The 26,259-nt window shown below is 42.8% G+C and overlaps 3 protein-coding genes across 3 annotated transcripts in view; 1 reads left to right on the top strand and 2 right to left on the bottom strand.

The window, feature by feature from the left end:
- Window positions 1–6,163: 6,163 nt before the first annotated feature.
- Window positions 6,164–13,297, bottom strand: mis18a (MIS18 kinetochore protein A). The gene is made up of 5 exons (XM_002938442.5): window positions 13,040–13,297; window positions 10,937–11,003; window positions 9,821–9,943; window positions 8,740–8,836; window positions 6,164–7,948 (listed from the first exon to the last, which is right to left on the bottom strand). The coding sequence occupies exons 1-5, from the start codon at window positions 13,239–13,241 to the stop codon at window positions 7,814–7,816; spliced, it is 624 nt and encodes a 207-aa protein (XP_002938488.2). The 5' UTR covers window positions 13,242–13,297; the 3' UTR covers window positions 6,164–7,813.
- Window positions 13,298–15,752: 2,455 nt separating this feature from the next.
- mrap (melanocortin 2 receptor accessory protein) lies at window positions 15,753–18,872 on the top strand. The gene is made up of 3 exons (XM_002938443.5): window positions 15,753–15,958; window positions 16,447–16,543; window positions 18,336–18,872. The coding sequence occupies exons 1-3, from the start codon at window positions 15,778–15,780 to the stop codon at window positions 18,433–18,435; spliced, it is 378 nt and encodes a 125-aa protein (XP_002938489.2). The 5' UTR covers window positions 15,753–15,777; the 3' UTR covers window positions 18,436–18,872.
- A 1,097-nt stretch (window positions 18,873–19,969) lies between these two features.
- The window catches only part of urb1 (URB1 ribosome biogenesis 1 homolog (S. cerevisiae)), a 40,480-nt gene continuing 34,190 nt past the window's right edge, over window positions 19,970–26,259 (bottom strand). Inside the window, 8 exon segments of the mRNA NM_001137615.1 lie at window positions 19,970–20,879; window positions 21,266–21,889; window positions 22,530–22,771; window positions 23,500–23,697; window positions 24,302–24,411; window positions 24,778–24,921; window positions 25,009–25,115; window positions 25,541–25,652. Of these exon segments, the coding sequence (NP_001131087.1) occupies window positions 20,662–20,879; window positions 21,266–21,889; window positions 22,530–22,771; window positions 23,500–23,697; window positions 24,302–24,411; window positions 24,778–24,921; window positions 25,009–25,115; window positions 25,541–25,652 (1,755 nt within the window). The 3' untranslated portion in view covers window positions 19,970–20,661.

Genomic DNA, 26,259 nt, shown 5'->3' with positions numbered 1-26,259 from the left:
ATCAATATACCCTGTAAGTTATATATGGAACAACACCAGGGAGCCAGCTATATATATATATCCGGTAGGTTCTATATAGGATAGCACCGGGGGGCATCGATATACCGGGTAAGTTCTATATGGATCAACACCAGGGAGCCAGCTATATATATATCCGGTAGGTTCTATATGGGATAGCACCGGGGGCATCGATATACCGGGTAAGTTCTATATGGAACAACACCAGGGGGCCTGCTATATATACTGTATATCCGGTAGGTTCTATATGGGATAGCACCAGCGGGCCATCGATATACCCTGTAAGTTCTATATGGGATAGCAATGGGGGCACATGTGTATACAGACTGCTTTAGCTACAAGGAGACACCGGAACTGACTGGGACAGACAATCAACTTCTGAAAGAATTCCATGGATCTTTTTACCATTTCCCTACAGACGTGAAGATTTTTACCAGATCAGAGTGAAGATCATTGCCAAGAACAGCTTGAGCTTATCCCAGTAATTCTATACTTATACTGAGGGATTCACTGACCATGTGTGGAATAGCTTGTATGCCTTGAATAAAGCAGACGAAATTATGAAATAAAAGGCTTTGATCAGGGAGGTCATCTGACGGCTGTTTAAGTGGACAGGACGGGTCTCGCTGCTCTCCCTGTTTATTTCAATGTCACCTTGTACTTATTTCATGTAACTTTTCTTTGGGATCAGTGCAATAGACCTTCAGCTTGAAGCATGAATCTAGCATAGGGTTGCCACCTTTTTCTGTGGCTAATACTGGCCTTTGGGTTAGGGGCGGAATGGACTATGGAGCAGAGGTAGGCCCTTAATTATAAAAGTAATTGCAGCGGAGAAGGTCAGGGAAGGTAGGGATTTAAAAGCAGTTACAAATATACCTGCAAGTACATTGCTGCTAAATTTGTAATACAGGTGTCGGCCATAGCTGGTCATATACTGGCTGGGTCGGTCAAATACCGTTCAGGTGGCAACCCAAAGCTAGGGGAGGGATGTGTTGCCATCAGGCCCCACCCTGAACCCAGCCCCAACAAGGGCACATATGTATAAGCTGCACTTCAGGGGTCATTTGTCTCCTTTTCCCTTTAAAGCTTTCTGGCCGGACAGTAACAGCCCTGACTGTGCCCAGCTACAGGATGTGTTTGCAGCCCCCCTACCCCACTCTGGACATGTGATTCATCCAGTAAACTAGGGACGCGGGCCAAGGTGCAATTGCACCCCCTGCTCCCACCATTGTTACACCACTGTGGCCAGAGGTGCCAGAAAAAAGAGACCCCCCCCTCAGCCTTTTTCGACAAAGGAGGTCTGAAGAACTGTGCCTTCTGCGTACCTTCTGGCTAGGGAGGTCAGGGGCAAAGGGGCCCACCCTAGTATCAAGACGAAGGTGTTTTTGAAGCAGTGTTTTATTGCAGGCCTTATGGCTAGATGACTTTACTAAAGGTGAGTCTAATCGCACCCACGCACTTTTACGTATTTTACACTGGGTTATTTTGAAGCAAAATTACCCTAAAAGTGCAATGTTAGTGTAAAGGTGGCCATACACGCACCGATATTATCGTACGAAACCTCGTTTCGTACGATAATCGGTGCGTGTATGGCATGTCAGCGAGCCGACCGATATCGCAGGAAGCTGCTGAGTTAGAAAATTTTGATCGGGCGCCATAGAAGGCGTCTGACCAAAATTCTCCCTTCAGAGCTGAATCGGCAGAAGGAGGTAGAAATCCTATTGTTTCTACCTCCTTACCTGCCGATTCAGGCCTGAATGGTGTGTGGCGGATCTGACGATGTTTCATGCGACCGACGGTCGTACGAAACATCGTGAGATCGCCACGTGTATGGCCAGCTTTAGTCTGTGTGTGGCACTTTGGCACCACGCTGTGCACAGTGGGTTTATCCTTAGGATTAGGCCATATCTGATTCCTACAAAAAGGACATGGATACAGGACAAGCCTAGGTTTGGTTCATAAGGCACATAACCTCTTGTACTCTGTGTGCCGTGGGCTTTTTGCACAGTTTGACGCTAATGGACTTGGGGCTTTTTCAACCTTAATTACTATGTCCCTAATCCTCTGGCCAACCCATAATATCATTGGGCAGCACATGAACAGAGATTCTGTTGGGAAATTTCTCTACAAATTGTGAAATAGCCACAAACAGTGAGTAACATGACTGGACTGGGATTCAAAAAAGGCCCTGGCATGACAAGTACACAGAGGCCCAGAAGGGGGCCCATATGGGACATAACTATTCAATTAGTTTGCTTTTGAATCTGACCTGTGTGCTCACAAACTAACTGACAGTTATGTCCCATGTGGCCCCCCCTAAAGTCACTGACTAACTAAGAGGTTAGAGAGCTAAAAGCAGGAAGTAGAGTTTTGGCTATTATGTTAGATATATAGTTACTCTAATATAGTTGGGTATCTTTGGGGGCACAGCTATATTAGAACTATATTTTATTTTGCACAATCTATCCACTTTACCCAGTTTCATTTTTACACTGAACTTTCTTTAACCATAAGAAGAAGAGATCTGTACTAGTCCTGCTCTCCCTGCCCTCTCTATGTAATGCATTTCCCTTCCTATATACTTGTGCCCACTCCATATATTCCCATAGTGGGCTCACTGGCAGCCCTTACTGCCTGTCTGGCTGTGAACCAGTGAGCCAAGAGAGCACAAAGCCAACCAACTGCTCGTTATACGGAGGCCTGACATACTGAGCAGGGTATGAGCCAAGAAGCAGCACATATAGGAGTTCTATACGGCACAAACACAAAGCAATGGAACCTCAAAACCCACAGGAGCACAGTCCCTTAATGTGTATTGAATCCTCTGTTTATGGCTTCCTTTTGTCTCTGTACCATTCTGGGTAGGGTCCCTCATCGCTTGACCATACTGCCCCCCAATGGAAGTTTATGGAATTAACACTCTGGGAAACAGATCCCATACATTCAGGGGTAAGTCATGCTTTGTGTATGCACAGAATAAACCAAATCCTGGCGACTGCTTTGTATCAGTACTTAATGTCTTTCCAGCTTCTAGTGAGGAAAGACTAATAGTTTTAACCCTCGAGCCACATTCATCTTTGGTGGAAAAAGTCGATTTATTGCCCCATAGGTGGGTGCTATCCCACACGCCACTGTCAGAAACCAAGCAGGGCAACATCACATGTTCCTTTTTACAAGAAATGAATTTGCAGAAGGGCCCAGTCGCCTACAATTACCATTAGGTGGCGCTGTTGTTAGACATTCATTATAGTAATAGTTTACAAACTGCTAAAATATTGAAAACTAGAAAAAATAAAGTGCTTAAAAGAGCAATGAGTAATTTTACTTGTTCTGAGGGTTTACGTTTCCTTTAAAGCTGACATGTTGAACGCACGATGCCTTATTAAATATGGAATAAGCAGGACATTCACACACCAGGAGTAAATTTAAAGGAATACTGCTGCGCTGCAAGTTGGAGTGATATCCCCCCCCTCCCCCCCAGCAGCCGATCAGCAGAACAATGGGAAGGGAGCAAGATAGCAGCTCCCAGTAGGTATCAGAATAGCACTCAATAGTAAGAAATCCAAGTCCGGCTTGGGACTCCTCCAGTTACATGGGAGTAGGAGAAACAATAGGTTACCTGAAAGCAGTTCTAACGTGTAGCTCTGGCTATCTTTAGTTCCTATACAAGTATTGGATCTGTTATCAGGAATCCCTTTATCCAGAAAGCTCCAAATTACAGGAAGGCCATCTCCTATAGACTCCATTTCATTCAAATAGTTCAATTTTTTTTTAAATGATTTCTGTTTCCTCTGTAATAATAAAACAGTACCTGTACTTGATCCTAACTAAGATATAATTACCCCTTATTGGGGGCAGAACAGCCCTATTGGGTTTATTTAATGGTTAAATGATTCCCTTTTCTCTGTAATAATAAAACAGTACCTGTACTTGATCCCAACTAAGATATAATTACCCCTTATTGGGGCAGAACAGCCCTATTGGGTTTATTTAATGGTTAAATGATTCCCTTTTCTCTGTAATAATAAAACAGTACCTGTACTTGATCCCAACTAAGATATAATTACCCCTTATTGGGGGCAGAACAGCCCTATTGGGTTTATTTAATGGTTAAATGATTCCCTTTTCTCTGTAATAATAAAACAGTACCTGTACTTGATCCCAACTAAGATATAATTACCCCTTATTGGGGCAGAACAGCCCTATTGGGTTTATTTAATGGTTAAATGATTCCCTTTTCTCTGTAATAATAAAACAGTACCTGTACTTGATCCCAACTAAGATATAATTACCCCTTATTGGGGGCAGAACAGCCCTATTGGGTTTATTTAATGGTTAAATGATTCCCTTTCTCTGTAATAATAAAACAGTACCTGTACTTGATCCCAACTAAGATATAATTACCCCTTATTGGGGGCAGAACAGCCCTATTGGGTTTATTTCATGGTTAAATGATTCCCTTTTCTCTGTAATAATAAAACAGTACCTGTACTTGATCCCAACTAAGATATAATTACCCCTTATTGGAGGCAGAATACACAGAGCTACTAGTAGCAGCTACTTGTCATGGCTACTAAAATAGACAATGCTGATCATTTACTGATAATTGTCTCTACGTGTGTTTTAGCAGAGGCAATTCTCAGTATTCTCTATGGCAGGGGATTTTCTTACGTTTAGTAGCTGTGACAAGTAGCTGCTACTGAGTAGCTCCATGTGTCTTTGCCCTAAATTATTTTTAGCAGAGTTAAGGGTGAACTAAAGCCTAACTAAAGAAGTAGGCTAGAAATGTTGTACATTATGTTTGGGGTTCTGTACCAGCCCAAGGCAACCAAAGCCCTTTGTCAGGGAAGATCTGTGCCCTGAAGATGCCCCAGTAGCCCCCCATCTTCTGTTCTGCTGATTCCCTGCACATACTCTGTGCTGGTGTCACTTACCTGAGCTTACTGTATATACAGAATATAGCCCACATATACAGAATAGAGCCCACTGAGCATGTGCCCAGAGCCCACTGACACTTTCCAAGATGGGGTACGTGACACGTTCTGGATCATTGCTGCTATTAGGCTGATGCGGTAAGTACAGTATATAAATAGGGCATTTGTTGCCATATTCATTTTTAAGGGTTAATTCTCCTAAAGATTTAGTTCTCCTGGATATTCAAATTTTGTAAAGACACCTAATCCGGAAGAACCCAGGTCCCGAGTATTCTGGATAACAGGTCCTATACCTGTATATATAATTATTTTCTCTTTTTCCTCCGTAACAACATAGTAACATGCAAAATCCAATTAAGCGCTGTACTCTGCTACATACTGATAATTAGATTATACAAGTTAAATATAGCAGGTTATTATCTCCCTGGGGTTTATAAGTGAAAAAAATCAGAGAATAATTATTAGAAGTCTGCATGTTACATGAAGCTCATTACATAGATGCTTTGAACTGGTGTTTTAGGCCAAAATGCATTAAAGAGATATTACCATCAAAAATGTTCATTTGTGCCTGTATAATTATTAGGGGAAAAGAGCAGCTATGAAGGATGTGGTTGTTTAGTGTGACTTGGGCATCCACACACTGGGCTGATCTGAATGTCTGGACCCCAGGCCGACAATGACGCCATAATAGGACCTATAGAGATTAAGCGAGGGAACATCAATCAAGATTAAGATTTTTAAAACTGACCGATAGATATTTCTAGAACATTCACTGAATAGTTTCATTTATCTTTAGTGCTATTATATTAGGTGATAGTGTCTCTTTAAATCCAACACGAGCTATACACCTGTTTGTACTTTTCTGAGAAAGGGATGAATACACTTATTTGCTTTCACATAGCAGCAGATCTATCACACTTTATGGCCAAAATGGCAAAGCATTCGGACCACGGTGGATAGAAATTCTTTTCCAGAATGGGCTCAACCCTGCAGGTCACAAAGCTGTAACAGAAACTATAGTATTTAGTATCCTGTAAAAAGAATGGTATAATCCAGGGCAATTCAACTGGAGACCCACAGGCTGGATGTGGCCCCCCAGTCTGCTCAGATCCATAGACTTCACTATACGCTATACAGCTTCATAAATAATAGGATACAAAGGAAAAGCCTTCTGTGGGAAATTGCAAAAGAAAATCTAAGAAACAAGCAAATATATACAAAAGGGATTTTATTTAATAACACATTAGGAGTTATGTCAGCCGCTGTGCTTCATGGGTACAAAAATGTTCAGAAATCTCTTCTTTGCACTTCAGGAATCTTTGTTCAGAATTCATGGTGCTAGCAGTTGTTTAGAGCCAATACCATGAATATCCATGTAACGTGGGTAATTTCTGCTGCTCAGTCCGGTAATTAGTTTAATAAGTAAAGCAGGAGGTTGAAAAAAAGGAAAGACCTGTGATGTTGCTCTATTCAGACAATGGCGTTCCCAGGAGCAAGGAAGAGTCATCAGGCCTTTCTTAGAAGTAGGCTACAGCTAACCGCGCGAAAAAGAAATGTTACCTTAAATTATATTGGTGTATGTTGCCTTTAATGTTTCTTATATGGCACAATATCGGCTAAACAAGGAAACTGCAGAGGTCTGGTTGTTTATATAGGACAGATAATGAAACAATATGGCTAAATAGAGAAACTTTTTAGCAGTGGCTGCGCTGAGAAGGCATTGCTTTGAGAGAACAAGATATATACATATAATTCAGTCTGCCAGTGTAGTAATATAAGCAACTATAATGGGTGACATTGGTCTCTGGATACCCTGGGGAAGGCTCATGGTCCAACCGATCTGCTGCTACTTTCCCTTATGGCTAGAACTCTAACCTGGAGGCAAATAGTTTGCAATGATATCTAAGATACACTAACATTATAACACTAATACAAAAGGCAGACTGATGGAGCTGAAATGAATGTAACAGCGCCCTCTGCTGAGCAGCAGAATTAAAATGATTTGCTTTTTAAGGCTAAAGAGATTGAATTTAGTGCAAAGATCATGCTTTCAATTACATGATGAAGTAAAGAACATGTAAAGAACAGATACTAAACTATAACTCACAAAACACCCTTCTTCCCCTCAGACAGCCTCTGTGTGCATCTGGAGAGCAGTAGGCTACCATTCCATTCCCAGCACTATTTGAGGCTATCTATTGGAACCTATTGAGCCCATTATTCATTCCCCCATCCCCCAATATAAGAAGATAAATCAGTATGTTAGTAGCTGGGGTTGATGGGAGTTAAGAATAGCTACAGCTTTGACCAAAACAATAAGATCAGCCCTAAAAATAAGAACTATTATCCAGTTAGAGATAAACAGAAAGAGTGAAAAGTGATAAAAAGCAATATACCAGGGAATGGCCCCCATTCAGTACAGTACCAAGAGTATTTGTGTGCCAATCACTTATTCATCGGCTGGTTCGGTGCCAGCCGAGCGGAAGGATGAGAGGATCTTGGAGGCAGATGTCTGTGGCTTTTCTCAGCCAATTCGGTCTGGCACTAACAGCAAACCAGATCATGTTCTAACTAGTCATGCACTGAGCGGAAGTAGCGGGAAGCCGTACAACTTTACCATTGTAAACAGTTGTCAGCGAGAGAAAGCAGCGATTGCTATGCAACACGTTGGCACCACAGATTCCTCATTATGCACAAAGCAAACAGAGCAGCAATATGGCCGAGGAAGCTGTCAGATCCCATATTGTCTGCCGTTAGGCCCCGGACACAATCACACCGCACATCACTGGATAGTTTTTAGTTCTAGTTCTACTGAAGGCCGTTGGGTTTTTACCAATAAACATCATCTCGCCAACTTGGTTCTACGATTTGGGATGGTTGCAGGCTTTCTCTCTCAGGTCTGTGATATCCACGTCGAGAGGGCTGCCGAGCTCTTTCCCGATGTGCGCTTCAATGGTGGAGACTCTGGACTGCAATACGTTTAGCACTGTCCTTGTCTAAAAGTGAAATATCAAAGAAAATCATTTGACTCATTTCAGTGCAGAGACGGAGAGCTGGCACTTTAACTGCAGTCTATGAAGAAGCTGAGACATCCCTCTAGGCCAGTGATCCCCAACCATTGGCTCACAAGCAACGTGTTGCCCCTATGCCCCATGGATGTTGTTCTCTGTGGCCCCAATGCTGGCAATGCCAAACTGCCTCCTGTAGGTTGCCAGGCTACACAGAGACTACCAATAGCCAATCACAGCCCAAGGAACTTTTTGCATGCTTGTATTTCTCTCTCAACTTTTTTAACATTTGAATGTGGTTCATGGGTAAAAAAAATTGGGGATGCACCAAATCCATTTTTTTTGGATTTGGCCAAACCCCAAATCCTTTGTACCGATTTGGCCGAATACCGAACCGAAGCTGAATTAGCATATGCTTCTTCTGTGTTTATGGGACAAAAAAAGTCACATGATTTGAAGGATTCGGATTTAGTTCGGCCAGGAGCGTGGATTTGGCTGAATCCAAATCCTGCAGAAAAAGGCTGAATCATGTCCGAATCCTGAACTGAATCCTGGATTTGGTGCATCCCTAAAAAAATGTGGGGACCCCTGCTCTAGGCATAGATTTCATAAAGGAGGTGACGTGGCGCTCTAGTCACATGGCACGGGCACATTTACACGGTACCAGTGAGAAGCTGCACAAGGCAGAAAGCTGAGGCAGGACATGGGTATGTGGGGGGGGGGGGGGGAACAGGAGGTAAGAAGGTCCCCCCTTCACCAGATACATCCTTATTCTTTACCTTTTTAATTTCCTCCTCAAGTGCTGCACGGACACCCAGGGTGACGGGTTCTTCATATTCCAACAGCGCTTGTTTGTCTGCAGAGCCTAGGATATAACTAATATACTTTCTATTAATACTGAGAAAGCCTAGGCTGCAATTAGCAAGGAGTAATTATAAGTAATTTTATTCTCAGCTCTCCCAGCTTCATTTACTTAAAGGGGTTGGTACCCCTCACAACAATAAGTAAACGTATGTGTTCTCGCCCATATTAAGAGGAGAATGGTGAGAAAAGTAAATCTATCGATTCCTATGTTTGTATAATATAGGAGAGATTTGGGGTGAACACTTAAATGACGGTTACCCCAACATTTTCCTATACCTGTAACCTTGTTATGAGCTAAGGGGTGGGAGCACTTAAAGGGAACTTGACCAAAAAGTCTGTAAACCCCTGCTTAGTACTATGTGTGCTTTGTACAGTGTCATCCCCATTAAAGGGGAACTGCACCCAAACACAACCTAAACTTTTGAAAAGTAAACAATTTCAAGCAACTTTGCAATATAAATTAATTACAAAATATAGATTGTAAGCTCTACGGGGCAGGGACCTCCATCCTCTTGTGTCTTTGACTCTTAACTTATTGCAACTATATCTTTTATTTATTTGTATTTATTGTTATACTTTGTATTTATCTATTATTATCTTATTAACCCCCTGTTTGTATGAATGTATCCTACTGTACAGCGCTGCGTATATAAGTAGCACTTTATAAATAAAAATATACATACATACAAATACGCAGCCTTTTCATGATGTTTAATGTAATAATATGGTTTGGAGCAGTTCCCTAAGCCCCGCCCCCTGTTCCCCTGCTGATCTGGCTGACTACTTTGTGACTCAAATAAAATGTAACAGTAGTCGCCTGTCCCTCAGCCTGCCTTCAGCCTGCCTCCTCCCAATCCCACAATCCCCTGCACACGTGATGTCAATAAGGAAAGGAACATCACAGTGCAATGCATTGTGGGTTATGTAGTTCCTGCATGCTGTCTGTAAGCTGTGGAGAAGGTACCATTACCTTGCCCTTACATGAGAGTCTCTTACCTGTCAACGGCATCGATATTAAGGGAGAACAAATCCCGTTTGAAGTCGAGGTGCTTGGGGGTGCATCTGTAGATCTTGCCCATGACAGAGGAGCAGCCGCCACAGGATACGGTTTCAAATGTACTAAGAGGATGAAAGCCCGGCATTAGCGTCTAAAACTGCTAAAACCTCTGAAACCACTACAAATAGAAAATGACTGAAATGAACAGAGGCGCAATCTGAGTAAATTTACATTCATTTATTTGTTGGGGTTTAGACCCCCTTTAAAGTGAAACTGATAATTAGCAGGATCTGTGTCCAGAACTTTTTTTGGCGAAGGTCAATCTGGATTCCGATAGCTTTCAGGCCTCCTACTCCTTCAGTGTGGAACATACATAGTGCTTAACCCCACAATCAAGATGGTTTGAGCCTCAGGGATCATGGGCAGGGAGAGAAAGTTCATATGGGGGTTCTGCACCCCTTCAGTTACCCCAAAAACATCATGTCTGTCTGCCTGTCGCTGAACACTGACGGACATCTGCTTCCTATTTCCTCTGTTATTCCCTGCGGGATGTATTGTTTACAAACACTGAAGCCCATGTAATTATCAGCTCAGGGGTAAGTGGGTTGGCCAAAGCCAGGGGCATTAGGAGGCAGGAAGGCAGCCATATCTAATACAATAAGGAGAAGACATCCAAGTACTGAAGTGATTTTCTAGCTGGGACTTCAGCACCTTAAGAGACTAGGGACAAAGTGTTTCAGTCATGCTGCAGGGCAATAGGATTTACGGATTTAACACACTGTAATGTCAGTGTCAGAATTGGCCTCTAACAAGTGTTGGGCGTAGGGAACGGAGGCAGATCCTGGGTAACATATCCATTAATCATAAAGAACTGCCCCAGAGTGGGCATCGCAGGAGGGGTAATTCACATGGCTAAATGAATAAAGGGAATGGATATAAGACATGTAAAGCCAACAATAATGGCTGATAATGAGAAGCAGGAGCCATAACAACAGGTATAAATGCTCCATCATTAGGTGGAGTCGCAACCTGATAGGCCCTACAGCCAATCAAAATCTGAATAGCCCTGCTTGGTTTCCATGGGGATGGGAATGCCACTAGAACAACATACTTACCAGCCATAGTCACTGGAAACCTTCGAGACGATCTGCACTTTATCCACCGAAACGTATTCAGATACAGCTGCAAGAGAACCACATGCCGATCAATTCAGTTTTTAAAAATAAGGAAAGAAAAATCAAAAGTCCCAATAGACCTTTAACAGGACATGATGCTGGTCACATGGTACACTCAGCGGTCGTTAAAGGGGACATACTGCGTGGAAAACAATATTGTGCCAATGAATTGTACTCATTAACTATAGAAGGAATGTACTTTAAAAAGTAGTGTTTCAAGTTGATTTACTAAAAATTTCTTTAAAAACCCCATTAGTCCCGCCCATCTGTTCCTCTGCTGCCTCCTTTCCCAGGCTGTGCGGGGGGGCCGGCAGCTCTCAGTACACTGCAGGACAGGAACCAATCAGCAGCCAGGCTGACCTGATAGGGAACTGAAGCCTGTCTTTGCTTTAAAGGAACAGTAACACCAAAAAATGAAAGTGTATAAAAGTAACTAAAATGTAATGTGCTGCTGCCCTGCACTGGTAAAAGTTGTGTGTTTACTTCAGAAAGTCTATAATTTATATAAATAAGCTGCTATGTAGCCATGGGGGCAGCCATTCAAAGGAGAAAAGGCACAGGCACATAGCAGATAACAGATAAAACACTATTGTATTCTACAGAGCTTATCTGTTATCTGCTATGTAACCTGTGCCTTTTCTCCTTTTTTCCAGCTTGAATGGCTGCCCCCGGGGCTACACAGCAGCTTATTATATAAATTATAGTAGTGTTACTGTAGCAAACACACCAGTTTTACCAGTGCAGGGCAACAGTGCATTATATTTTTATTACTTTAAAGCTCTTTCATTTTTTGGTGTTACTGTTCCTTTAATCCTATATGTCTCCTTTAAATTGCATACCCACATGGAGCCCCTCTAAGATCAGATGCAGCCCCTAGATTTTACAGACGCCACCCTGGAGTGTTTGAGTGCTCCCTGCAGATTGTATAGACACAAATAATTCTGTACACATGTATAGTGTCAACTAATGAACCCTCACACCTTCAATTACACATCAGCACAATATTGTCTGAGAAGTGCAAAGCTTTAATCCTTTTCTATTCTCTGCACTGCTTGCCTGACTACAGAAACAATGTAGCACAGGGGTCGGGAACCTTTTTGGCTGAGAGAGCCATAAACACCACGTTTTAAAATGTAATTCCGTGAGAGCCATACAATATGTTTAACCGCGGATGCTGCGGGGAAAGGTAGGGTGGATCCCAAGGATGCCGGATGCGGTGCAGAGGAGGGCGTGGCCTGCGCTCGGCGAATAGAAGACGTGTTCTAAGGCTTAGAATACTCTTCTACCTGCCGAGTGCAGGGGCAAGGTAGGGTGGGTGCAAAGGATGCCGGATGCAAAGCGGAGGAGGACATGGCCTACGCTTGGCGGATAGAAGACGCGTTCTAAGCCTTAGAACACGTCTTCTATCCGCCGAGCGCAGGCCACACCCTCCGTTATTTTTTTATTAAAGATTTGGCAGCGAGAGTCAGATGCAGCCATCAAAAGAGCCACATCTGGCTCCCGAGCCATAGGATCCCTACCCCTGCTGTAGCAGAACCATCTCTCCTCCAGCCAAAAGTTCCCATAATGCCTTGCATGCTTCTGAGCTCACCCTCTCCAGTCTGCTAATGGCAGAATATACAAGGCAATTTTGCAACAGGAGGCCGGGATGGAGGAGAGCTGACTAACCATATAAAACTCCAAAAAGCCAGCAGTCAGGACAAGCGTATTTTAGCCACTTGCTTTACAGCAATAAATAACTTTAAAATCATTAACATTGTCATTTAATGTGCAGGTAGGCAACTCCTATAATGAACTCTCTGCAATGCTTAGTAGGGCGTTAAAATGTCAAATATTAAATTAAATGTGTGGTCAAAAGAAAGAAACAAAGTGGGGTACTTGGTGACTTTCTGCTGCTGCTGCAGGTCTAGTATTAGGGACACTAATAGAACATGGTAGCACAGCGACGCCTAGTGGCAGAGCGCTAACACTGCACACAATAGAAACAGCAGAACCAGTAACCCCGCATAATAAAAACCAAGGTCCATTTTCCCCATTCAGCACCTTTCAGTAGTATTGTCTGCTCCCCCATGTCGCTGCCCATCCAGCTGTACGTGTCACCTATCGGCCTCTTGCAATGGCTGCAAAGAAACACGACCGGCGGATCATCCTGTGAATTAGATAGCTTCCCCGCGTTTTCATTTTCTCCCCCATAGGTACAATTGGCGGACATTAGGCTCGCATTCTTATCTGCCGCCATTTCCATTCAAGCGCAAACCGGAAATGACGTAGCGCACCGAGCAGCGCTCTGATTGGATAGTCTCCTGGAGTTGCCCGGACGTTTACGTTTCTTTATGGTGTTTGATAAAAAATACCCACAAAGACCAACCCATAGATATTGTGTGATGATTAAAGATTCCCTCATACAAAAGTTTTCCAAGAAAATGACCATTGTACCTATGCACTGTTATGTACCTCTTCAATAAACTTACCTGAGTAAAAAAAAAAAGATTCCCTCATGTTGTTGGGAGTATATTTATGGGGAACTTTTTATTTCTAAATGACACTGTTTACATAGCAAATAATTCCCTCTGCCATTTAAACTTTTATTCTTGAACCAACAAATGTATTTGTAGCTGTAATATTGGTGTGTAGGCGCCATCTCAGTGCCTTGTGCCTGAGTCTGAGCTTTCAGCCAGCGCTACACATTAGAACTGCTTTCAGCTAACCTATTGTTTCTCCTACTCCCATGTAACTGGAGGAGTCCCAAGCCGGACTTGGATTTCTTACTATTGAGTGCTATTCTGATACCTACTGGGAGCTGCTATCTTGCTCCCTTCCCATTGTTCTGCTGATCGCCTGCTGGAAGGGGAGGGGGGGGATATCACTCCAACTTGCAGCACAACCGTAAAGTGTGACTGAAGTTTATCAGAGCACAGGTCACATGGCTGTGGTACCCTGGGAAATGAAGAGTATGGCTAGCCCCATGGGAAATTTCAAAATTAAATATAAAAAATCTGTTTGTGTTTTTAAAAAACAGATTACAATGCAGGATTCTACTGGAGAAGCTCTATTAACTGATGGGTTTTGAAAAAAAATATATTTTCCCATTACAGTATTCCTTTAAAGCGTCCCACATCCATATTGGGAGTGACAAGCTGACAAGCTTTACCTAGGGTTGCAACCTGGCCTGTAAAAATGATGCTTGATGCCAATATTATTAATAGGCAAAAAGAGCAAATACAGTATATAGGAAGGTCAGTATTTTTTCCAGAAAAAAATTACAACTTTAGGTTTACCTTTTGAAGCCACTTCTGTCTCATTGGTCCCCCAGGTTGTCGATCAGGATGGGTGACACCTGCGATCTTGAGCTAGGGTTGTCACCTGGCTTGTATTTTACCAGTATAGCCGGTAAAACACCCGGCAAGGCCGGGAACAGTGCATTGCCGGTAAATGTGTAATATCTCTACATTTAGCCCCTGTGCCACCCACCTAAGCTTGTGACCCAAACCAACCTTTTGTCACCCCCCCCACTCTACTTTTAAACCACCTGTCGTTATCATAGCTCTGCCCCTTTTGACAGCATCCATATCCCTTGTCATGCTCCATTTACATCATGGCCCGTCCCATTTTGTCCCCACTCCCAGCCACCCATATTGCGTTCCACCTGCGTTGGGCACTTACATGCACCTGTGTTAATACAGCCCCATTAGAAAGAATGGGATGCAGGCCCGGACTGGCAATCTGTGGATTCTGGCAAATGCCAGAGGGGCTGCTGTAAGATGCCATAGACAGTCACTATTTAGTGGGGGGGGGGGGGGCCTGTTTGGGCCTCTGTGTACCTAAAATGCCAGGGCCTATTCTGAATCCCAGTCCAGTGGTGATGGGATGCGTCTCTTCCTGCACTCTCCTGCATTGGAACACATGAGAATGCCATAACAGGAACAAATACTCATGAGTAGGAGCCCTAAAAGGGCTTCAAAATAGATATAAACTGCTCTTACAGCCAAATAGGTGCCTCTTTTCTTAAGGCCAGGGCAGTAATAACCAAGGGTAACTTGAGAACAGAAACCAGGGAGGCTGCATGGGGTATTCTGCAGACACAAAATGCTTTCCTGCTGGCCTGGGCCTGTAAAATACAGGCAACCCTTGTGTTCACTAGGGTTTTTTAAGTGATTTTCTACAAATAATGGGTGGAATGGCCTGAAACCTGTAGGTTTTGACCAAAAATCTGGTGCATGTTTGGGCAAGTGATAGGCAGATTTACAGCAGGGTCTCTCCCAGTTTGCAATATATATACCAACCCCTGTCTCCATGCAGTTCATTGGGTCAGACACAGTTACTAAAATGGTCTCTAGGAGCAGATTGGGTGTGCCACGTGGCAAGCAGCACATTGGAATTACCAATTCACCCATCACTATCTTCCAAGCCTCTTCTATACCATTCTCCTCTCTGTGATGCTTTAAGTTGATTTGAGTTTGAATAGATTAAATCCCAGCCCTTTTTGTCAGATTTTGACAAATCTTTCGCTCTCAGCCGAACACTTAACCTTGGGTAAGTTCAAAACTCAATCTTTTTAGACTAAAAAGATATATTGTTTCCCTTTTTTATTGTTTCTTCTGCTAGGCATTTGTAGCGCACCCAGTCCTTCAATGAGCTAAGCTTGCATGTTTTCTTTAGATCCTTATCTATTCATACTGGGGGCCTGGGGCAGAGCCAATAAGCAGCCAGAAGTAAGGGGACGGATTGCTATACTCTGGTGATAAAATAAAAAACAGCTTATTCAGCTTGTGCTTATCCAGATGATAGGAGCTGCTAAGCCGTCACTCATACTCACTTGCACCCAGCTGGTAATATCTGGCACTAGCTCTGCTCACAATGCAATGATGGCCGACACCGGTAACGTTTCCTACACCTACGAAGACTACTACGATTATGAGGATTTCGCATCTTTCGATGAAAGTGAACCGAGAGCAAATAAATGTGAGTATGTGCCGTCTCCCCCTTAGGCTATTGCTATTTCTCTTATTTATGTTTCAACTAAAGAGACACAATAATTTCAAAAAGTGTTGTGTATTTGTGCCCGAAACATTGTGTAATAAGGTACAGCAGTTGTCTCTTACTTTATGGCTGAGATTCCTGCTATATTTGTAAAGGCATTCTGAATACAGAGGTCCAAGATTTTCATCAGTGCAGAGCAAAGCACAAGGGGGGGTGTAGGTGCTCCTAGAATGAGCACTAAGGGGTGCGCTTTTGTGTCCCTCCCCCCAGGTTGTACATGACCCCTATACAGGTTATACAGGCACTGCGACCCACCACACACCCAAAAACGGAACCAGCCATGACCCCAAATGGGAACATAATTGTAGGCTGTTCTAGAGCTAAGAAGCAGGATATTGTTGGTCAAGTTTCAGTTTGTTCTTATAGTGAAAACAAAGGTCCAACTGTGTCTTTATTTATCTCAATTCCAGATTCCATTGTCATTGCACTTTGGGTCGGCCTTGCAATGTTTGTTGTTTTTCTGTTCCTTATACTGCTGTACATGTCCAGGACTGTCGCCAGATCAAAGTAAGTAGCTATTAAAGGGTAACTGTTCTTGAATTCCCTGTGCATGTTCCTAACTATTATAAGAACAAAAACATTGACATTTAATGAATGTATATTGAATGTTTTATTTCTTTATACAAAAACAGTTTTTGGGAATCCGCAGAGTTCTCTCTTTGAACTCACATTCATTGGCCTAAATATGCACTATTTTTCTTTTCAAAAATAGCTGTTATATTGCACAAATACAGTTACCAATAGCAACTAATTATTATTAATACTATTAACACGTATTTATAAAGCACCAACATATGCAGAGCATACAAAATATTGGTTTATACAATGAACATACAGATTGCATATTAAAAAACAACCTATTTAGTTTGCTGCAAAGGTTTAATTACTATTGGTTACTGCACTGGTGCAATGTAGCAGCTTTGTTATTTAAGGGGAACTCTGGCTTCAGAACCAAAATTTGTTAAAGAGCCCCACACAACACAGAAACCCCTAATATACCTATCCCTGTAATCTGTTCCTTCAAAAAGTAGGAATAAATACCATTTTATATGCTGAAATCCAGCTGCAAAACAGTTCTTCTCTTTTTATGCATCATTTGAAATCCTTGCAGGGGAGGAGGGACTAAAACATTGACAACTAACAGCTTACACAGCTTACAAACAGCATGCAGGAACTACATAACCCACAATGCATTGCACTGGGATGTTGCTTTCCTTATTGACATCACGTGTGCAGCAGGGGATTGTGGGATTGGGAGGAGGCAGGCTAAAGGCAGGCTGAGGACAGGCGACTACTGTTACATTTTATTTGAGTCACAAAATAGTCAGCCAGATCAGCAGGGGAACAGGGGGTGGGGCTTAGGGGCGGGGCTTAGGCAACTGTTCCAAACCATATCATAACATTAAAAATCATGAAAAGGCTGCGTATATTTTTAATTGATGTATATTGCAAAGCAAGGGCAACATAATCCATGCCAGATGTATCACCCTCATGGAGGTCTGGACAAAGTAGCAAACGGGGCATCTAATGAGTATTTGTAGATAAAAGAAGTGTTTGAAGCAGTTTCAAACTGAGCAGATAAACATCAGAAGACTTTCCTCTTCTCAGTAACTTATTTTTTTGCCAATTGTGTCTGATTGCTGTTGTTATTAAATGAATTATATTAGCAGTGAAAAAACTGCTAATTATGTTTCAAAAAGGACAGTATTATGTATTCCGTTGTTCCAGAAGGCGGATGTTAAAGCAGACATATTGGATAAATGGAAAAAAAACTAATTTTGTAAGCAATTATGAATAATATATGGTAGTTTCACTTTGGGCTAAACATTAATCCTATCTGTAAAAATGGCCCCTTTATTGGAGCTCCCTATAGATCCTATCAGGTCCCTGTCTGTGTTTCAAATGAAGGGTGGGCGTGTCCTAACAGTCCCTGCCAGAAGCACAGTAGGAGGGGACAGCCAATCACAGCCCTTCAGTCACACAAGCAGACAGGCTTCAGTTCCCTATCAGGTCAGCCTAGCTGCTGATTGGTTCCTATCCTACAGTGCAGTGTATTGAGAGCCGCTGGCCCCCCTCATATCCACAGAATTCAGCCAGCAGGAAGTGGAACAGATGGGCGGGGCTAGTTAGTGGAATTTCTCAATAAATCAGTCCGAAACACAACTTTTTTTCTTTAAGCACAATCCTTCTATGTTTAGAGGAGTATAATTCACTGGTACATTCTTGATTTTTACATGATACGTCTCCTGGAGCTGGGTACTCACATGTAATTGTCTCATTCATTCATTTCCTAAACCAGGAACACAGCAAGAAGAAAGAGAAAGCAAATGTTTCTAAAGGGAAGCACAGAGCGGCCGAAAGGAAGAGAACATGGAGAAAGCAGCAGGGATCCTGAATAAAGAAGGGAAACTTGGGCTTTAATGGGGTTTATTGCTGTTTGTGCCACATAGTGTAAATAAGCTTATGTGAAAAATAGTAGAGCTGAATCCATAATTATATTCTATATCCATTTTCATCCATGTCTAATCTCTAAAGGCTAGGGCACATAAGGATTCTTTTTAGCTTGCTGAAAATTGACCAAAATACCTCCCATTGACTTCAATATGACAGCACCAGTACCAGAAGTTTTAGTCAGAAAAGGGTATATGTGGTTCTGCTGCTGTCAGGCATTTGCCATTAAAGTCAATGGGAAGCTTATCAATGAGCAGGGTCTCCTGTATTAGTCACTGTTTGTATGTAACATGTATGTTTTGTGCATAGAGTGCTATGGAATATGTTGGCACATTGTGAACTTGTGATAATAATAAATTGACAATGCTGCAGGGTTACCCAGCAATGCAATCTTTACAGGATTTTCTAAAATGTATTAAAGAACATATATATATATATATATATTCAAGGAAAGTCACAGCACAATGTGTAACCCCACTCTGGCCTGTTTATTAAGCCCTACAATCCCCTGAACACTGCTACCTTGCACCCCTCAACACCCCATCCACATAAAAACTTAGTTTACACTGCTGAGATCCACTGAGAACAGTTTCTTGCCCCTAACCCAAAACTCTGCAACCGATTCCTTATTTCCTTTCATTCCCCAGTTCCCTGGCATGGCTGTATTATGGGCCCCACACCCCACCAAATATTCCCTGCCCACTTCTGCCTTTCTCCTCAACCTCACCCACAACTATTTGCCCACTGATGGCTAACCCCACATTTTCCCCCAGAAGAACAGCTCCCTTCACCAAAACAACTCCTTGCCCACTGCTGCCACTTCCCCCAGAGGGCACTACCCACTGTTGGCTCTTCCCCTCAAAAACATGTCCTCAATCATAATAAGCAGTTTGCTCACTGATTTCTTTCTCCTCCAGAGGCAGCTGCCCAATGCTGCAGCAGTTAAAGAGCAAGCAAGAACACAGAGCTCCTGGGCAACAAGGGCTCCCCAGGACTATGCTGTGTGCTGGCAGATAATGTGCTGTGTATTGGCCTGAGGCTCTGCTGTGCCTCACTGGAGACATCTGACATATCCTAAACAACTAGAGAGTATACTGGGGATCACCTGGGACGTGGAGTAGAAAGAGATCATGTCTGGTGGCCTTTTATCTATGTAGATTGTTATCTCACAACTGCAGATTGTCTGCGTCTGTAAAGAGCCTTAAGGTGGCCATACATGCTAAGATCTGCGCTTTTGGCGGAGGTCGCCAAGCGAGGGGATCTTCTCCCGATATCCCCAACTACGGGTGGGTGATATCGGACTAATAGATCATGTCTGGTGGCCCTGAACGACAGGTATAGGCGATGTGGTCCCCAATCCGACTCGAATCGGTCTAAGGGACCAATATCGGCAGCTAGAATCAGCCCGTGTATGGCAGCCTTTATACTACCTCTAAGCCACAGAATGAAGAATAAGGATGCAAATAAGGTACAACAGACTTCTTACAAAATATTTTTTTTTTCATTGGCAAAACTAAATTATGGGGTACACAGTGATGTCATTGAGGCAATAAAATCAAGAATGTAAACCATCTGCCTTCCAGAACCCCCCAACTCCCACGAAACCTTAATCATAAAACCAAGGACCCTGGCCTCCTCAAAGGTTTTATCCATGGGGTGGTCAGATGAAAGTCGCTGTGAAGGGCTTATGTTGTTGGTTGTACAGACGTGGCCCCTGGTGGCTGTACAGACGCGGCCCCCTGTTGGCTGTACAGACGCGGCCCCCTGTTGGCTGTACAGACGCGGCCCCCTGTTGGCTGTACAGACGCGGCCCCCTGTTGGCTGTACAGACGCGGCCCCCTGTTGTCTGTACAGACGCGGCCCCCTGTTGGCTGTACAGACGTGGCAGTAAGACAGACAGAATTCCAGTACTAAGGTATTACTTAGTGTAGGAATTTCCCTGTTCTTGAGGCTCAGAACTAAGGCACTTCTTATTCATTCATGTTATGAAGCTACAGTAAAACATCTGTACTCTGCTGTCCTTATGTCAGTTCATGGACATTCTGCATTCATTTTCATTGTCTCAGTTTATTAAGACCCACCAGGCCAATTCTAATTTTGTCCTCAGTACAAAACCCCCATCTGTTGGATCTGCAGATGTAAAGTCAGTGCAGGCTGAGCAGTGGAAGACAGTATTAGGATAATGCCCTTGATAAGTCTTTGCAAAAGGAGACAATTGCTTCCTGCCTTTCCTCCTTCTTCTTCTTTCCCTTTGGGGTCTTTTCCTTGGAAGTTGGAAAGTCTAAGTCAACTGCTTGAGCCACAGCATTCAAGTGAGATCTGAACATGTCCAGATTGTCTGCTCCCAGCCAGATATCTTGGATGTACAGGGACAACAGGAAATTGCGCACAGCTAAAATAGATTAATATATATTATATGTGTACGAAATAAAATAAATACAGAACATGCAGTACCAGCTACCAAGCAACCCTTTGTTAAGTATTATTACTATTTTTGCTGCAAGCAATCTTTTTCAAGTATTATTACTGCCTTTGCACTACCTGTTATGTATTATTACTGACTCTTTTGCTAAGGCTGTAAGAACACATTTAGCCCTGGATATTATTGTTTCTCAGGGGCCCAACAGGACCCTCTGAAACCACTTAATGTCTACCCTGCACTAACTCTTGCTCCCACCAACAAAACCAATGTTGCTAAAACAAGCAACATTTCTTGTAAAAACTTGTGCCAGAAAATGATAAAAAAAAAACAAATGAAGAATACTAGATCCCATTTACCTTTCTGCATGGAGTCCTCTTCGCCTGGAGACAGCAATACAGCTTTCAAGGCTTCATGGCAGAGATCAGCAGGGAGCTTCTGAGTATTCATGAGCTGCCCCATCACAGTGTTGAACAATGGCAGCAGGTCAGGGCTAGAGTTCGTTGGTCCCATTCCATTGCAAACAGTGCTATAAAGTTTATACAATGAGCTTCTCAGCACCCTGTCTTCCAGAAGCTCCTCCACCACAGGCCCATGGGGCAATATGCTTGTCTGAAACCACTGAAGAGATGTATACACATTCTCCAGGGTTGGGCTATCAGCACTCTCAGTTCTTAATATCCACTTGGCTATAAGACAAGCTGCAGCACTCACAAAGCTATCAATGCTTTTATCTTGGGTTTCACAGTCGTCAGTGGCAGCCTGTTGGGCGTGACCCCCCTCTTCTACTTGTTCCTTTGCCAATCTTAATGGTGAGGTCAAGAATACAGGTTCCCAGTGAATCAGTACAGATCTGACATGGTGTCTGGTGGCCTTTAGAGCAGATAAATCCTGAGGGACCTCTATGTGTGATTGCACTCCAGCATCCACTTCCTTTCTCAGCTTATGTGGAATCTGTGGCTTATACTTTTCTTTGATAGTGCCTGTAGGAACAAGTAATAATCATGTCAAGTGTCATTTAGTAATCATTACTGTTCTTTATAATTCCTATTATCATATTTATTCCATAATGGGAATTATATCATACCTTTTTAGCAAGTGGCCTGGCTATATAGACTCATACAGTGAATAAAGTGGCAGTGATATTAACCTATGCTCTAAATATATAGGTGGCCATACACGGGTAGATTAAAGCTCGAATCGGGCCGTCAGACCACTCATTGATGCAGTCCTCGCTCCAACAACTGCTATTCCTGCTGTCCACCTCGGTGAGCATATCGGGTGAAAGATCTGCTCATTTGGCAACCTTGCCAAACGCCCTGATCTTTTAGTGTATGGCCACTTTAAGACAATCCTGACCCCCTCCGATGTGATAATCTAAGGCAAGATGTGTTCATTCCTATCTAAAAATATGGTCAGACAATAAATAAAAGGAGCTGCACTCTTTATTTGATCTCATCTTTGGCCAGGAGGCCAATGACCATTTGTACAAAGTTGCCAAACCACATACGGTGCAATCTCTGGCATAATGGCTGATCAGTTAGACTGATGATTTTGTGGTGAGCTTTAATATTTTAAAAAGGGCCATTAGATAATAAATCCCTAGCTAGGGTGCACACTTACTCAGCAGTTCTTTGATCCTGTGCTTCTGAGCTAGAGAACTCAGCCTTTCCTGCAGATCCAGGTCTTTCTCTATTGTGCTCCACTTGTGTAGAATGAGCAGGGCATCCTGGCTGGAAAATAAGAACTCATTAGCAGCAAAACGCCCCATCTCTTTAAAAGCCTCCAACACCTTGGAACGATATCTCAGAACAGAACTGAAGGTGCTAAAAAACTGCGTAATGTGGATGAAATCTAAATTGGACCTGTAGAAGAAAGAAATAAGACAATGAGCAGGTTATACAGTAGGTCTGTTCACTTCTAGCAATCTCTATAACTGCAGCACAGACAGACATTGTTAATTGTTAGTATTAAATATAAAAAAGCATTAAAGGAAAAGTTAAATCACTAGGGCTACCAAATATTAGGTCAGGCAAGTGATTATAATCACTGGTGGGGTGCTCAACTTTTAGCACCCCCAGTAATTTAACCTTTTTCTTTCTCTCTCTCTCTCTAAACACCATGTTGATAATTTCTCCTTTATTAAATGGAACATTTCTTATCTGTGCATCCCTCAATACAGTTTAGGTAGGCCAATGGCATTCAAGGGAAGAAGAGAGGGTAATTGAGAGTTATAATACTCAACTAGAGAGAAAGGTGTAAGTTGTATTCTTCCAACAAGGCCACAAGATCCCTATCCCCGCCATAACCCACTCCCCTCAATGTATTACAGATAGTTACACAGCACAGCATTATCACTATGCCCTTTAGCCAAGCAGTCACTTATCTCTCCAGATTGGCCCTATGGGGTCAACATAAACTGAAGAAAAGGTTGGTTGGCTCTCTACATGGGTGTGTAGTGTATGAAGAGACCCTTGCATTAGAAGAACCCCCACATGTGAACAAATGATCTCCCAATTTGACTGAATTATAAGAAAAGCAGTTCTCATGTGGCCAAATAGCCATAGCATCTAATAACATCTGCAAGACTTACCGTATGTGCCTGGTCATTGCCACGAGCACACTGACAAACTCACTGACCAGGTGAAGTGGCAGGAACTTCTGTTCCTTTGCTTCTCCATCTTTGTCCTGTGCTTCGTTTGCCAGGCTGCTAACTCGTTTTCCCAGGTTCGTCAGCCATAAATTATGAATCAGTGAGATAAGATTCGCCAGCAACTTGTTTTCAAGATATCTACAAAAAGTTGAAAAAAAAATCATCGAATCCCCAGGCCGAACAATCAGTAACAATAGGGAAATAACATAATGTGACCCTTTTCTCACATACTGCATTTTAATCAAACCACCATAAAGAGCAGAAAGGGGGGTTATGTAAGTTTGCCCAGGAGCAGTAACCCATAGCAACCAATCAGCAGGTAGCATTTAATGGTCACCTGTTTGCAAACATAGTGTGCCTTTTATTACATATGGGGTACAAAGTCTGCAATACTCACAATACTACAGTTTACTGGTAAATCCCAATAAAGATTTCCAAATTGTGTAGCAGTTTTCCTATATTACAGTATTCTATAAATAACAAGGTTGAGATTTCCATCTGTTTGCACCATTTACAGCCAACCAGGAGCAAAACCAGAAGCTGGAGGGTTAGTAGTTGAATAACCCTGCTGCACCCCAATGACAATGCTTGGAAATCCAATCAAAATGCAGAAAATCCAAGGACAGCCTAAGTCTTCCAGCAATTCTCTATCTTGATATTTTACTTACTGTTAAAGTGGGATTACTCCCGGCATAAAGTTATTTTCCGGTGGAAATATTCGCACCTGAATAATCATACTCACCTTTTCTCTAGGATATGAATAATCCAGGTTAAGAGACTATGATCTCGGATGAGCTGATAAGCAGCTTTGGTGATGTGGGAAGCATTTTGCAGTATTTCAAGCACCAGATTCTGCGAGAAAGGAAAAAGTGAAAACCATCGTTTACATTTACTAGAAATATACAGACATAGAACCCCACCGTATTCCTTGTAAGGGAATGTAAAACACATTTTAAAACATATGAACATAGCATATTTATTTGAGCAACTAAAGTCCTAAATATTTTCTTACTTCTGTAACCTTCAAGACGGACTGGGACAGCGGGACACTTGGAAAAAAACCTGGTGGGTCCTGCCGACCCAGGTCCGATCTCTGCCAGCAACTGAAGCCCTCAAGGAGGAGCCCAGTTGTGCCAGTGTGAGCCCTGAGTAGGGCACATGTTAGGTGGCAACTATGCAGACATACAATACAGCACATTTAGTATATGGATACATTACCTGAGAGGTTTCATCAGACAAGGGACTGTTATAATAGGCCATAATGACGTGAAAGATCCTCTGATTGTCACAAAGTTCATAACAATACTTGTCCCTCATTCCATCCCTCAGCAGCTCCAGAATCCACTCGCGCTCCACTTTGTGCTATGGATAAGGAGGAAGAGAAAGCCCTTTCAGCCTTATGTAGGGGCACATACAGACACACCACCACACATTGCTCTACTGTATTACCTCAAAGTCAAAGCTGTAAAAAAGCTTGTAGAAATCCGGAACCTTCTTCATATCCAAGTACTGATGTGACAAAAGGAATTTGGACATCTTTATGTAAATATGCTCTTCTGTTGAACAAAGTTGAGAAACAGGGGTATTATGGTAGGGGTAGATCTCAGGAGGCAGCCAAGATAAAGACATACTCGGCCTCTTGGGGATGAGGTGCCCATATCACATGGTAAAAGGACACAAGGACCTGAAACTGGGATTTGAACCTGGACAAGGCTGTTTTGGATATGGATCACTGTGTGCAGAGATATATCTTGGTGGATGCCAATGGCCAGGCCGGGACTGTCAATCTGTGGTTCTGGCTGCTGTAAGATGCCATAGACAGTCACTATTTATTGTGCCTTTGGGGGGCTGTTTAGGGGCTTTGAAATGTAAGGGCCTATTTTGAATCTGAGTCTGGGTCTGAGGCTGTTGAAAGTTATAGTTTAATAACAAGGCTACAGTTTCACAGGCCTACTTTGTACAATAAGAATCAGGTTAGTACCTGGTTTAAGAATTTGTTGCGACGCCTTAGCAACGTACAGAGGCAGCAGGAAAGTGAGTCGCTGGTTTGGCTGTCGGATACCATTCTTCACGATGTCCATCAGGTACTGCAGCTGGAAAGTGGGAAAAGTACACTCGTTTCTTGAGCAACTGTACAACTGAAAACTACTCAGCCTCTCCAAGTAAAACTGCTCAAAGAAAAACTTCACCTAGCAGCATAGCAGACTCACTTCCCTATGATGAAAAAGGAGATTTTGTGATAACTCACCGTTAAATCCTTTTCTCTTAAGACGTCTGTGGGACACAGGGACCTTGGGTATAGTATCTACTAGCAGGAGGCAGGACACTAGAAGAGGAAGAAACCCCTCCTCCCTGCTACTATACCCCCTGTCACTTCCTGAGTGAACCAGTTTTGTCAACAAGATAATAGACAGTAAAACAGAACTATATACATAAGGCAGAGAACCTTCCAAAGGAACCGCTTCCGGGGGGGAAGCCCTGTGTCCCACAGACGTCTTAAGAGAAAAGGATTTAACGGTGAGTTATCACAAAATCTCCTTTTCTCTTGCAGATGTCTGTGGGACACAGGGACCTTGGGGACATACCAAAGCTGCCCCATGAAAGAAGGGTGGGAGAAGCGGGTTCAGGCAACTGCTGCTTGCAGTACCTTTCTCCCAAAATAAGCATCAGATGCTGCAAATATCTCAAATCTGTAAAATT

The sequence above is a fragment of the Xenopus tropicalis genome, chromosome 2 (assembly GCF_000004195.4).
Source record: "Xenopus tropicalis strain Nigerian chromosome 2, UCB_Xtro_10.0, whole genome shotgun sequence".
In the NCBI taxonomy this organism is placed as follows: Eukaryota; Metazoa; Chordata; class Amphibia; order Anura; family Pipidae; genus Xenopus; species Xenopus tropicalis.
Note: the sequence above shows the minus strand (reverse complement) of the source record. Positions and strands in the feature narration are given on the sequence as shown.